Below are 13,719 nucleotides of genomic sequence, written 5' to 3'. Positions count from 1 at the left end.
TAAATTCTAGACCAATTCTTTGGCGATATTGCTCCACTGTCACAGCCTCTTATTATGAAAAATTGATCGGCCCGTCCTCCTTCGCTCACACTCTCCTACTCCAGCCCAGGACTTTGCGATGTCCCTCATAGTCTCTGCTAATGCCTCTGGGCCACACCCCAGTGAATCCAGGGCTGCACAGTCTTAAAGTCTCTCATGTGCCAATTTGATGGAAAATATTCTATTCTTAATATTCCTATTTTTAAAATGTGGTAATAACAATAATTTAAAAGTTGAAGTCTCAAACAGAGGTTTTAAGTCAACTATAATAAGCATTGCAAATTTATAGGCTAAACCAGTAACAGAAGAAAGTCTGGAACTGTGAAGCTATGCATGATGGCACGCCATGGAGAGGAGCCCCGGAGTTCATGAAATGAATTGTTGCAAAAAGCAATAACGACAACAACAAAACCCAGTCAGCTGTACCAGTCTGCTGCTATTACAGCTACCTAAAGGCAAAATGTGCCAGTGCACAACAATGGTAAGAATTCTACTACCTTAATTCCCTGCCAAAAATGTTGAGCTTACTGTCATTTTAGTTTACTATTATTTTTCTTCTATGTAAATGTATCTCCAGTTTTATAAAGGAAAAGGAACATAAAAGATTTTTGTTACAGAAATTTGCTTTGTGGACAACTTTGCTAAAAAACAGGAATTCCTAAAACAAAGAGGCATTCCCGAGGGGCTCTCTTTAACCATGTTATCAGCCTCTCTCTTCTAGAGAAGGACAGCTAACTAGATTAAAATTGTCTTCACAAGTCTCATTGGTTTTATAGTTTTTAAGGCTATTGTGATGGGCTGAATACTATTCCCCCAAAAGATGTGGAAGTACCGACTTCCAGTGCCTATGAATACCCGTGAATTTACTTGGAAATAGGGTCTTTGCAGATGATCAAGATAAGATGAGATCATTAGGGAGGGCTCTAATCCAACATGACTATATTCTCATAAAAAGTAGAAATCTGGACAGAGACACATAATAGGGAGAAGGCCACCTGAAGATTGCAGCTAACTTCCACAAGCCAAGGAGCTATCAGAAGCTAGGAGACAGCCCTGGAACAGATCCTTCTCTAGTGCCTTGAGAGGAAGCATGGCTCTGCTGACACTGACCTTGGACTTCTAGTCTCCAGAACTGTGAAATAATAAGTTTCTTTGTTTAAGCCACTCAGTTTGTGGTACTCATTACGGCAGCCCCAGCAAACTAATAGAGCCATTATAGTATTACCCCTCCTTGGACAGCTGGCAAAACCTCCCTTCTCATACTCCATACTTCAAGGAGGCCTAAAAGAAATATTAGGAAAGGAACCAAATAGGTCAGCTATCTTTGCTCTCTAAATCCAGCTCATTCCAAAATAAACCAAATGAAAAGACATGCCTATTTAGTTAACTCCTTAAAATATATTTATAGAATAACACTCACTTGAAGACAAAAAAAAAACCAGCAAAAACAAAGATCCATCCCAGTAGTGTTTTCTGAATAGAATTAATAACAAATATTTTTAAAATCACAGTTTGATAAATGAGTAAAAGAAAATTAATGTTATCACACAGATCCTTTCTCATCTATTACTGAACTTCAGAGAGGCACAAAGTAATTAATTTTAGTCATTTCTATTTTTCTGGTGGAATCAGAAAGAATCCATGCTGGTGACATCAAGCTATTGTTTAGATCCTTGACAAAAAGTATACTTGAAGCTGAAAATGATGCAGAAATTTCAGTTTATGAACTATTTAAAAGAATAGAAAAAAGCCCATTACATGTTGGACAATTTAGTGCACATATTTGACAATGAAACATAATCTTTTATCTTATACCAAAGGCAACACTGGAAAAATATACTAAATGATCATTTCCTATCTTAATTATAAAATACAGACAAAAAATCACACTCCCTAAAAACAACTGAATTGGGCAGCAGTTAGCTGAATTTTTCAAGTACAATGCGGGGGGTTACGTTAATTTTGATGGGTTTTTTTCCTACACTTTATTTGATGGTACTGAGGTATTCTGTTTTGTCTATGATTACATTTACCCATAACTGAAACCAGTTTAGCATTGCGAAATAGATTTTATTCAAATCATACCATGTCAAAATGAAATCAAATCATCTTTTAATGTACAAAACATTCCCCTGAACTATTACCCAACTGAACTATATTTGCCTCCATTAGTTCACATCTATAATTCATATTAATTGTTCATTTATTATTCATGTAGATACCTTTAGTACTGAGAAAAAATAGGAACTGGTCTGGTTCAAAATGAGAGCATATCCTCTGTAAGCAATTCTACCCATTTACAGTGGGCTTATTAGAAATTTATAAATCTTATCGATTATTTGTGGGTTTAAAATGTTATATAATATTATGTAAAAGAAGACTCTATGCAAGGTTAAGTTATGGTACACTAACAATACATGCATTTAAATAACTGGAGCAGGAAATTCCACAAATTGTTTGTCTCTGAACTATCCACACATAAACACATGGTATGGGTATTACCATTTTATTGTACAACTCTGAATGATGAAATTAAACTACACTTAATAGGAATCGTAGCTGTCTCCCAAAGTACATATCACAGGAAAGGTAATAAAAATGCTTAGTACTCTCCTGACATCTCAACCAGAGAGTGGCCGTCCTCAACTAGAGGACACAGGTGATTTCTTATTCATCTTTGTAAATTCCGCCCCTAGTGTGAACTCAGTAAATGTTTAATGAAATCCACTCTTGCCTTTCTACAAGAATCAGCATTTCTCAGTCCTTGTGTCTCTCTGGTGATCCTTATAAAAAGCATGAAGCTGAATGTGCATACATGGCTTCTCGCAGGCAAATCTCATTACTTTAGTGTTTTGCAAACAATAAAATTTTTATTAATATTGTTGTGCTAATTTTCAGGAAGAGGAAGAAGAGGTGAGAGGAGGTGACTGCTCTGGAAAAGTTAGATGCAAAGGAGGCAAAAATCAACATTTCCTGATTTTCTAGCAACAGCGTGTCAACCATGTAGAAGGCAGTCTACAACAATTGTTCATATAGTGCACAACTAAACTCTCGTCTGCTATGCAGACTAAAGGGACAGGCTTCAGAGAACTTCCTTCTTTACAGGTTAATTCAAGGGGGAAAAAGTTTAAAAATTAGAATTAAATTAATTAGGTAATGTTAAATTACCTAACAACTGAACCAACGTCCATATTCTTAACAATGGAATTATTCATTTCAGACATAAATTGCTAGAGCTGCAAATAGCATCTTAAAACAAGTAAACATGCTCTACCAATTAAATCAGTGTCTAAATGTTATTCATCTACATACGGCAAAAAAAATGCGTGAAGCATTTCACGGAGTAATTTTTTACATTACTTATAACTATTTTCTAATTGCATTAAGTTTCCCCAATGCAGGTTTTCCCCGCTATCCAAAAGTAGAATTTTCCTATGAAACCTTTTGTAAGCCAAAATGGCATAAAGCCAAGAAGCAACTAACCTTAGGACATATCTTGCTAAGAGATGCACAAAATAAATTGAGAAAAAGCACAGATGCTCACAGACACAGCTCAAAGCCTGACAGCAGCCTGATGCTGAGATACTGAGCGTAGTTCCTGGAGAAGGAGCTTAGGGGCGCCACTCTCACTGCTCTGGGTGTGTGCTGCCTCTATAATGGCTCACTGCAAAACAAACACTGAACGCTCTTTTCAATTTTCACCTTTCACCTTTTGCTCTTTCATAAGAGCAAAAATTCTCTTTGGATTTCTTTTCTAGCAGAAACAGGTACTAATGTAGGTCTTCTGTAAAAGTGAAGTGACATAAAGCAAACTTTCACAAAGTGGGGGATACCCGTATAAGGACTGTATGGTCAGGCCACCCAAGACGGCAGCTCTCCTGCTCTCTGTACATCCCCTGCTCAACCAGTGCCTGCTTCACCTACACCCTACTCACGTGACTGACCTTCCCTCTTAATCATAGAGCCTAACAGTAAACGCCTACACACTTGCCTCAGCTCCAGCTAGAGACTGTTTTAGCTTATCAAAGGGGTGGTGAGGGGCGTGCTCCCCTGCTGGTTTCCCTGGTAACCAATGAGCCAACCTGATGTCAATTCTCTCTGTAACTGGTAACCTCCCTCTCTACCCCCTCATCCCCCACCCTCACCCCTACTCCTCCCACCCCCCAGCCCCCTATACACACACACACACACATACACAACACACACACGTACACACACACACACCTGTAGCAAAGACTGCTGCCATGTCCTGCCCACCCCCTGCTGCACATGGTGGGATGTTGCTCCAGGACCTTACTTCAGAGATGTAAGATTCCCCATCCATTAAACCACTGATGTCTCTGTCGCTGACTCTGGGCTCTTTCTTCGGTCAGGAGGCTGGGCAAGTACAGGGCTTGCAGGCCTGAGGGGTGCAGGCCAACAAGGACAAACCTCAACCACACTTCGTGGCAGACTGTTGGTTCTCCTCAATAACTACCTGCTTCTCCCTGCCAGTATTGTCCCCATGTGTTCAGAGGTCAATTCTGACTAATCTAGGCAAGCATGGTAATTGCATTTTCCTTCCCAGATTAGTGCCAGGAAGGTCTGGCCAATGAAATACGGGAGGAAGTCTGGGGGGGCGGAATTCTGGGAAGGTCTCCTTGCATTTTCAATGGGACATACATGAAGAGGGGGCTCTATCTTTCTTCTTCAAGTTGTTCTATCTCGATATGAAATCTGGAATAACCATTAGCCTAAGGATAAAAGCCACACTTTGAAAATAAAGGAATCAAGAGTAGCAGAGAAATAGAGCTGTACCATGTTGGAGCCTGACTTCTTGTAATATGAACAACAAATCTTATTTCTTCAGTCATTTTGAATTGGGTTTTCTATTCTTTGCCACCAAAACCACCTTAACTGATCCAAGCCACACTCATACCCAAGTTCGTAATTATCATCTATTTCCTCTGCCAAACTTTTCACAGCCATCCTTGTTTTCAGTCAGTCATAATGTATATCAATTTTGTATCCATATTTTCCACTTAACATTATTGTGAGCATTTTTCCATTTTTTATAGACAATCTTTGTGATTATCACTTTAGGAGCTGCAGAGTATCCATCGAATAGAGATTTCTGAGTAATACCTTATTGTTTGATATTTAGGTTTGCCTTCACAGTTATAAACCAAATTACTTTTGCAAAAGTTAACTTCACACACACACACCAAGGACTGCATATATATGCAGAGAGAGTATTTGTGAGTCCAGGATAATCACTCATAAAAGGCAGTAGTAAGTGGATATCTAATTTTCTTCTTAAAAAAAAAAATTCACACTAGTAAAAAGTCAGATAATGCCCCAAATCAAAGTATTTTATATCTGCCTTAGCCTGAAAAGCAGAGTGAGCTCAATATTTAAAATCCAGCCAGGAAATGTATCAAATCTGTTATTGCTAATAAATGTTTTTCAGCGCCTGCTACGTAGAATCAAGATGCAGCATTAAAAAAGTTTAAAAAGAGACTGCTTTCTACCAACTTTTTTAATTAACCTTCACTTCAAACACCAGATGGACTTCAAAGAGTACAGCCTGTAACATCCCACAAGACCGCTATCTCTATCTGAATCAGGAGATTTGGGTGAACTAATCTGCATGACATGACAAAAAGTCAGATCTAGGAATCACTCTTTCTGGTAAAATTGAAACCATTCAACTCAGATTGGGACTTGAACCCACGTGCTGGGACTCAAACCCGGCCAAAACCCAGACTGGGACTTGAACCCATGATCTTTTAATTGATATCACACAGCTCAGGTTCTTGACGTCTAGTGCAGAAAGAATTCAGTGAGCGACAAAGTAATAGATAAGAAGTGGATTTATTTAGAGAGAAACGCATTCCACAGATAGAGCAGTGGGCCATCTCAGAAGGTGAGAAGCCCTGCCATATGGCGTGGTTAGTTTTTATGGGCTGGGTCATTTCATAGGCTAATGAGTGGGAGGATGGGATTTCCAGGAATTGGACCACTGCCCACTTTTTGATCTTTGATCAGCCTCAGAACTGCCGAGGCATGGGTGGGAGTGTCATTTAGCAGCTAATATATTACAGTGAGCATATAATGAGGCTCGAGGTCCACTGGAAGTCAAATCTTCCTCCATCTTGGACCTAGTTGGTCTACCCAGTTTTTGTCATGTCCTGTGGCTACGTCATTCTTTTAAAGGTTGTGCCCTGCCCCTTCCCTCCTGTTTCCAAATCTCAATCATTAGAGCATTATCGTTTATTATACCTATTTTACCCATCAGTCATCGGTCACCTATGGTTGAGTTCCACTTGGCTGCTTGTAACAAGGAGGAGCTCCTAGCACAGTGCAAGTAGGTTGCCCCACCGGCCACACCAACTGGAGACTGGAAAAGGGATCCCTCTTTCCAGTCAGGAAGCTCCAAATTATTGCAAGGTACTGTTGGGGGGAATCAGTTGCCTGTTAATTCTTCCTATAGAAATGTGAAAATAATCTGGCTCACATTCAGTTAATAATCATATTCTGGTGAACTAAGTTGTTATTATCCCACACTGGTCAAACAAAACCATTTTCTAAAACCACACAAAAAGTTACCATAGGCCTGCCTTATGCTTGATCCTAAATCTAGTGGGATTAAGTCACAGAATGGTAGACTCAGCTGACATGATCACCCACGCTACACAGCTTAGGTGGGTTCTGATGCCCTCCCACGGTTTTCCCTGACTGTGACAAAGGGTCTTCAGCCTCCAAATCACCTTGACTGCTCATTAGAAATGCACATTCCTGAGCCGAATTCCTTAGCTGACTTAATCAGGGTCTCTGAAGGCTAGAGCCCAGGTATCTGCATTTGAATAAGCCCCCACGTGATTCTAATGCCCATTGTAAGAACTAACCCCCAGGGCTGATTCAGGGTGAATCCCCCCAAATGATTCTTTATTACTAATTTGCAAGTTTCACACAACCAGGGCCCAGGCATCACCTTTCTTGTTCTCAGATATTTGAGCCACTGGAGTGTCCACGCCCTGCCCTGGCTCACCTGATATCCCCCTGCCACCCCTTCAACTTGGTTTCAACCAACTCTCCACCTCAGGGGCACCAACTTCCTCATTACTCTTGATGCAAACAGGTACATGACTCTAGCCTCCAGTTTTGTTTTGTTTTGTTTTGTTTTTTGTGGTACGCGGGCCTCTCACCGCTGTGACCTCTTCCGTTGCGGAGCACAGGCTCCGGACGCTCAGGCTCAGCGGGCATGGCTCACGGGCCCAGCCGCTCCGCGGTATGCGGGACCCTCCCAGACCGGGGCACGAACCCGTGTCCCCTGCATCGGCAGGCGGACTCCCAACCACTGCGCCACCAGGGAAGCCCCAGTTTATTTTTTAAAGGAGGGATTTCATTACAATTAATTTTCTTTCCTTCTATCCTTTTTTTTTTTGGTTAAAAAAAAGAAAGAAAGAAAAGAAAAAGAAAACCCTGGATATTCTCAAGTCAGAAGAGACTGGAAATCATGTACATTGGACCAAACATAATTTCCTTTCTCTTTCTTTTTAAACTAATCTTTAAACTACAAGAATAGGATCATTAGACAGTACAGATATTTCTACATGTTTATATAATTAAAGAATAAAATGAGCTGTGGAGTGAAATGTGCACCATCTTATAATGCTGCTATAAGATTTAAATGAGGGACTTCCCTGGTGGTCCAGTGGGTAAGACTCTGCGCTCCCAATGCAGGGGGCCCGGGTTCGACCCCTGGTCGGGGAACTAGAAACCACATGCATGCTACAACTAAGAAACCCACATGCCGCAACTAAAAAAAAAAAAAGATCCCGCATGCCACAACGAAGATCCCGTGTGCCACAACCAAGACTCAGAGCAGCCAAATAAATAAATAGGTTTTTTTTTTAAAAAAGAATTAAATGAGAAAACTAATATATAAAATGCTTAGCTCAGCATCCAACAAAGAGTGAATGCTCAATAAATCCTACCTGTTATTATCAGGCCGGGGTGTTTTGGTACATACTCAGTGCTGGGAAAGTCCTTTGAATAAATCTGTTTCAAAGCTGCCTTCCTCCGGATAAGGAAACTAAAGCTCTGGGGGTTGAGTCTTACTCAACACTGCATAGCTACTGGCAGAGCCAAAGCGGACACCAGTGTTTTCTAAAGCACAATTCCATATTCTTTTCACCACTCTATGACAGCTTTGTTCACACTCTTAACTGAAATGTGGAACGAAAAAAGTCATAGGTTCAGAATATGCCAGTCATTTTGAAGGTATGAGTTACATCCAATCAGAATATGAGGAGTAAATGACAGAATGGGTTAGCAAGACTAAGCTTGTGACAGTAATTAAATTATTACATAGCCAGCAGATTGCTGTCCTGGTATTTTTTTCTTCTTCTTTTTCTTTTTTTTTGTGGGGGTGTGAGGCGGGGAGAGAATTTATCTCCTATCTTGGGTGTTTTCTTTTGTTTCTCTTGTGTTCAACCACTTTACTCCAGGAAGTACACACACTATTACGCAGTGTTCAGAGTTCTGTCTAGTGAGAATTGACTATGAACACAAAGGAATCACAAAGAGTGTGTTGCTGTTAGGTTTAAATTTCTTTTCAACACAAGAGGGTGGGGAGAATCAATGAACAAGCTACTCTCCTCATTTGGAATATAAAGTGGAAAGAATTATGTGTCAGAAAGCACAATAGATCTAGTGTTTTAACTCTGAAATACACTTATTTATGTCTATGTATATACAATAGGAAATATGAAATATAATAATAGAAAGATGAAAAAACTGTCAGTTTTTGCTAAACATGAGATTTTACTACAAATAATCTCTTACAGTAAATAGTGAAACAGTGCTAGGGCTCTCTGCTTGACATCACCTCAAATTTTTTACAGCCACATTGGCATTCTGTCTGTGAAACACAAGTATAGCGATGACTTCATTCTCTAGGATAAAGGATAATTGATCTTAACCTTCCTATCACTTTCCTTTAACTCAAAGCACTAATGCAATTGAAGGCACAGATAAATAAAAATTTCTGAAGGGAAAGAATGGCCCTGTGAAAGTTAACCTCCAAATTACCTCCAAAAGGTACAAAGTACAACATATCTCAGAATCACAATTAGTGAAACAGCTGCCCCACAGCTTGGATGGAGAGCTGCCAAAAAAAAAGAATTTTTAAAGAAAATCCAAACTTTGAAGGACATGTAAGGTTTTTTTCCCACAACTATTAGAGAAAAAAAAAAGCCCTAATGTTAAACAAAACACCAACTCAAAACAAAGCACTGTTTCAAGGCCGATTATTCAGTTACATTAAATCTATTAATGTGATGCTTTTATTACCACAAAACCAAAATATCTTACCAACTTTATCTCTTTACCAATTGATCCCGATTTTCCACAAACAACATATACAGCTGAATACTGGCACTTTTGAAAACCGCACTTGACTATATCAAGTTGCTTCTTCCCTAAGATAGTTACTATTCCGATCTCTTTTCGCTTTCTTTTTTCTTCACTCACTGATGATATTTATCACACTGTGCCCCAGAACATGAACATCATTTTGACAAGTTGTATTTTGGCCGGGAAATTTTGCCAAACTTTTTCAAATATATGTCAATGGTGGGAGTAAGGCAGAAATTTTACCACGTTTTCCCAAATCGGGTGTGTGTGGGGGAAGGTTATTGATTGTCATATTAGATTTAATATTTCCCTTTCCAAAACAAGTAATTAGAAACTATCGCCTCCTTTGCTTTGCCTCTTCTACGTAAATATGGTAACATTCTGAAGGCAAGATGATCCAGAAAACACACATCCTCCCAACACATGCGCGCGGCCACACACACACAAACGGCAGAGACGACCTTATCCAGGAACCCAGAGCGCAGCACCTTCCAGAGAAACTATCACCCCAAATAACCTTCACACACGAAGCCCGCCTTGCTAATTCAAAGTACCAAGGTACTTGGATGGTAACTCAGTGGCAGCCCACCATCATACTGAGAGAGGCAAACCCTCAATCGCACCCGCTCTCACTCTCTCTCTTCAAGGAACACCTAATGCCCTCTCCTAGCTAGGGTGGCTCCCCGCCAGTCCAAGTCGCCGCCGCTGCCCCGAGGCCACTCACCGTGTCTGCAGTCGCAGTAGCCCCAGTCCACCTTGCCGTGGGCGTTCCCATAGAAGCACCAGGGTCTGCCCGTGCCGTCGGGACTCCGGCAAAAGTTGTGGCTCTGCCCTCGCAGTTGAGCCCAGCCCGCCGGGGGCGACCGCTCGAGGAACGGTGGCACCTCTGCCCACCGCAGACAAGAGGCGCCGAAGTCCGTCACGTTGACCCAGGGCTCGCCGGCGGGGCAGTCCCCGGCGCGCGGCCCGGGCGTGTGCCGGGCGTGGAGGGCCTGCAGGCGCGGGGTCCGGAGCGCCGCCGGGGGGCGCGGGACGCGCGGCAGAGGCGTCTTCTGTGGACGCTGCTGGGTAGGAAGGTAATAAGGGTACTGGGGACCCAGAGGATAACTGAGGACCGGATCAAAGCTGACCACTCCGGGGAGCGCCCCGAAAATCAGAGCCACCGCGAAGCGGGCAAGCGTCATGGTGCCAGAGCAGCAGCGTTTGCTCCATACTCCCCCTGCTCCGCGGGTTCTGAAGGGTAGGAGAGGAGGGGGCGAGGGCGGGGCTGCGCGTCCCTGGAATCCCCTACTCCAGCCCCCTCCCGTCCCCCGCGCGCGGTCCGCCTTCCCCTCCCCATCTCGCCTCCCGCCGCGGATCCCCAGCCGTGCCTCTGCTCCTGCGCCTCGAGAGAGATCGCGGGCGGGGAAATCCTGTGTTCCGCGGAGCCCTGGCTGGTGGAGAGGACCCGCAAAGAGAAGACGCGGACCCGGCGGACAGTGGCGGGGCCGGAGCCCCAGGTAGCCTGCAGTGACACGGGCCCGGGAACTCTGCGCCCTGGCTGCCGTCACGGGGCGCGCAGTCTCGCCCCGGAGCCGGACCTCCGCGCGGCCGCTGCCTGTCAGCGCTGTCAGCCCGCCCGGCCGGGCCGGACCAGCTGCTGGCACCGCTGCGGCCTCAGTGTGCCCGAGCCAAGCCCGAGGGTACCAACGAGGGGGACGGTCTTGCCCGCTCCTTGCCAGCAGGCGACACCACCAGAGCCCCGCGTATGGCGGCTGCCAAGCCTGCCACCAGCCCCTGCAGCCATCTCTCCTCCACCCCCTTGCCGCGCCTCGTTTCCTCTATTCTGAAATCGTTAAAAGTGTGGATGGGTTTACCTGCAACTCTCCCTTGATAAGTCCCGGGGTGAAAGTTATCAAAGCCTACTTGGAATGCTGAAGCCATTTTCCTGAGCTGTGAGCTCCTCAAGGACAAGACCACGTTCCGTTCCGCTTTATATCCCAGTGCTTAACACCGTGGCCAACACTTATTAGGCTCCAGTAAACATTTGCTGAAATTAAATTCCTGAACCGACGCAGGGAAAGCAACTTGAGCCTTTCTACTTCCTGCCACCCACTTTCCACCCGGTGCCCTGAAAAACACCAGTTGTTTGGTTATTATTGGGGTTCCGTGAGGCCCTCTTAATACCAAATTTCCTTTCTAACCAGAGAAGACTTCATCCGTCCGGGTCTCCATCCTATCCAAAAAGGCCATCCCTCTAACACCTGCTTCGTTTTTGCCCGGCAAGGGACTTGAGTTAAGCCTACTCTTTCGCCTCTCCAAAGTAGACTCTGCCTGCCGACAATTTTGTAGCTGTTAGCTCGACCTTAGCAAAGCCTTTTCAACTGCTTCCCGCCGCCAAAAAAAAAAAAAAAAAAGTTGGTTTAGAATTTTTTAAAAATCACTGAAAAAAAAAACAAAAACCAAATCACTGGAGCTGGATGTTTTAGGATTTCCCCTATCAGTTGTTCCTGACACTTAAGTTAAACAAGAAAATGGAAGGCCGTAAAGAAGGCAATATTTTACTTTCTGGCTTCAGTGCGGCGTAGAACTACTGTCCCATAGTATATACTGCACTGTGAAGAAAATTTGAGCATGACTTAAAGAATTATTGTTAAAACCTAGATTTCAGTTAGAAACTGAATTAATTTCCTTCCCCCAGCTCAAATAATAATCTATCTTAGTTTAACCTTTTGGAATCATCTGTTGTTTTTTTTTTAAATTTTGTTCACTCCTATTAATGAAACATTTGATTTAACTTCAGAGAGAAGTGGGCAAGTGAATGATATTAGGAATCCAGGAATGTATTTATCAAATCTTTATTCAAGATGTTTTTACCCACTATTTCTTTTTTTTTTTTTTTTGTGGTACGCGGGCCTCTCACTGCTGTGGCCTCTCTCATTGTGGAGCACAGGCTCCGGACGCGCAGGCTTAGTGGCCATGGCTCATGGGCCCAGCCACTTCGCGGCATGTGGGATCTTCCCGGACTGGGGCACGAACCCGTGTCCCCTGAATCGGCAGGCAGACTCTCAACCACTGCGCCACCAGGGAAGCCCCATTATTATTATTATATATATTTTTAAACTAATATTTTCTGACTCCAAAAGCATAGTTAAAACTGTACTTGGGGAAGAGAGTGAAGGTAAAATCCTTCTCTGGGGGAGGTTGATTTACTTATTTTAGTAGTGTCGACAGAGTTCACCAATCACAGATTCTTGATATAATAGGTGACAATTCTAAAAGGAGTCACCCTTTTCCTTCAAAACTGGCTCTCCACCTTCTGCCACTCACATCATGGCCCAGGGAAGGCTCATCTTGGGATTCTGGCTGGCTTGCTTAGACCCTGCTGCCCTCCCTTCCCTGCACGGCTCCTACACCTGTGGCTTTCACACTTCCTGGGGGTCTGGAGTCAGACCCAATTCTGACACACCTGTGTACCTTGGAGAGAGGAAAATAACGAGAAAGAAGTAGAAGAGAAGATGGTTGGAACTGAGTTCCAAAGAGGAGGGACCCTGGTCTGGCCTCTCCTCCAGCTTCCTATACATCTAAGAGGAGCTGAAGATTTTCCAAGGTCTACTTAACATTTAACAGATTATAAAGCCGACACATACAAAGTGGAGTTACCCACAGAAAATTCCACATCTGGATTTAATCACTTCAATTTTAGAGCATATCTTTCTGAGAATATAAAATGGCTCGTCTGTAATTGGACTGTGAAGTCAGGGGCCTCAATTTGGGTTTCGTCCTCTACTTTACAGGCAGAGTATGACTTAAACAGACCTGCTCTTTACATATTACTCCCCTCCTCTACTAATCTCTTCTTTCATTTCTCCTCGCTGCTACCAACATGCAGATGTTTAGGATTTCCAATTCTCCATCCAATCCCTGAAATGCATTTCTCCCTCCCTCCTCCATCACATCATGTGTGTTGGTGGAATGGGGAGAAGTCCCCTCCTACCTCGATTAGGTGCCACCTAGCCACAACTCCCTCCTCAGACGCTGCTGACCCTCTGTCACACACATCAAAGCCAAAGGTGAAGGGGAGGCAACTCAACTCCATTGTGTTACAACTGCAAGAACCCCACTGCCGATTCTTTCTCTGCTTTCCAATCCCTTCAGCAACAACAAAGGAGCAAGGAGAGGGAAAAGAAAGAAACAAGTGACATCTTGCAGGCATTTCCCATCACAACACTTAGAGAGCCCCACGAGGCCCCCCAATCTCTCTTTTCACCTCTGCAACCTCCAATTCCATCAAGCAACCTC

General features: G+C 43.4%; 1 protein-coding gene across 1 annotated transcript in view; it reads right to left on the bottom strand.

Annotated features, from left to right (window-relative positions):
• The window catches only part of PRSS12 (serine protease 12), a 66,614-nt gene extending 55,977 nt beyond the window's left edge, over nt 1-10,637 (bottom strand). The window contains exon 1 of the mRNA XM_082838473.1: nt 10,163-10,637. Coding sequence (XP_082694599.1) covers nt 10,163-10,622 — 460 coding nt within the window. The 5' untranslated portion in view covers nt 10,623-10,637. The remainder of the gene's footprint in view (nt 1-10,162) is intronic.
• Nucleotides 10,638-13,719: the final 3,082 nt, after the last annotated feature.

The sequence above is a fragment of the Leucopleurus acutus genome (assembly GCF_964270905.1).
Source record: "Leucopleurus acutus genome assembly, chromosome: 4".
Classification (NCBI taxonomy): domain Eukaryota; kingdom Metazoa; phylum Chordata; class Mammalia; order Artiodactyla; family Delphinidae; genus Leucopleurus; species Leucopleurus acutus.
Note: the sequence above shows the minus strand (reverse complement) of the source record. Positions and strands in the feature narration are given on the sequence as shown.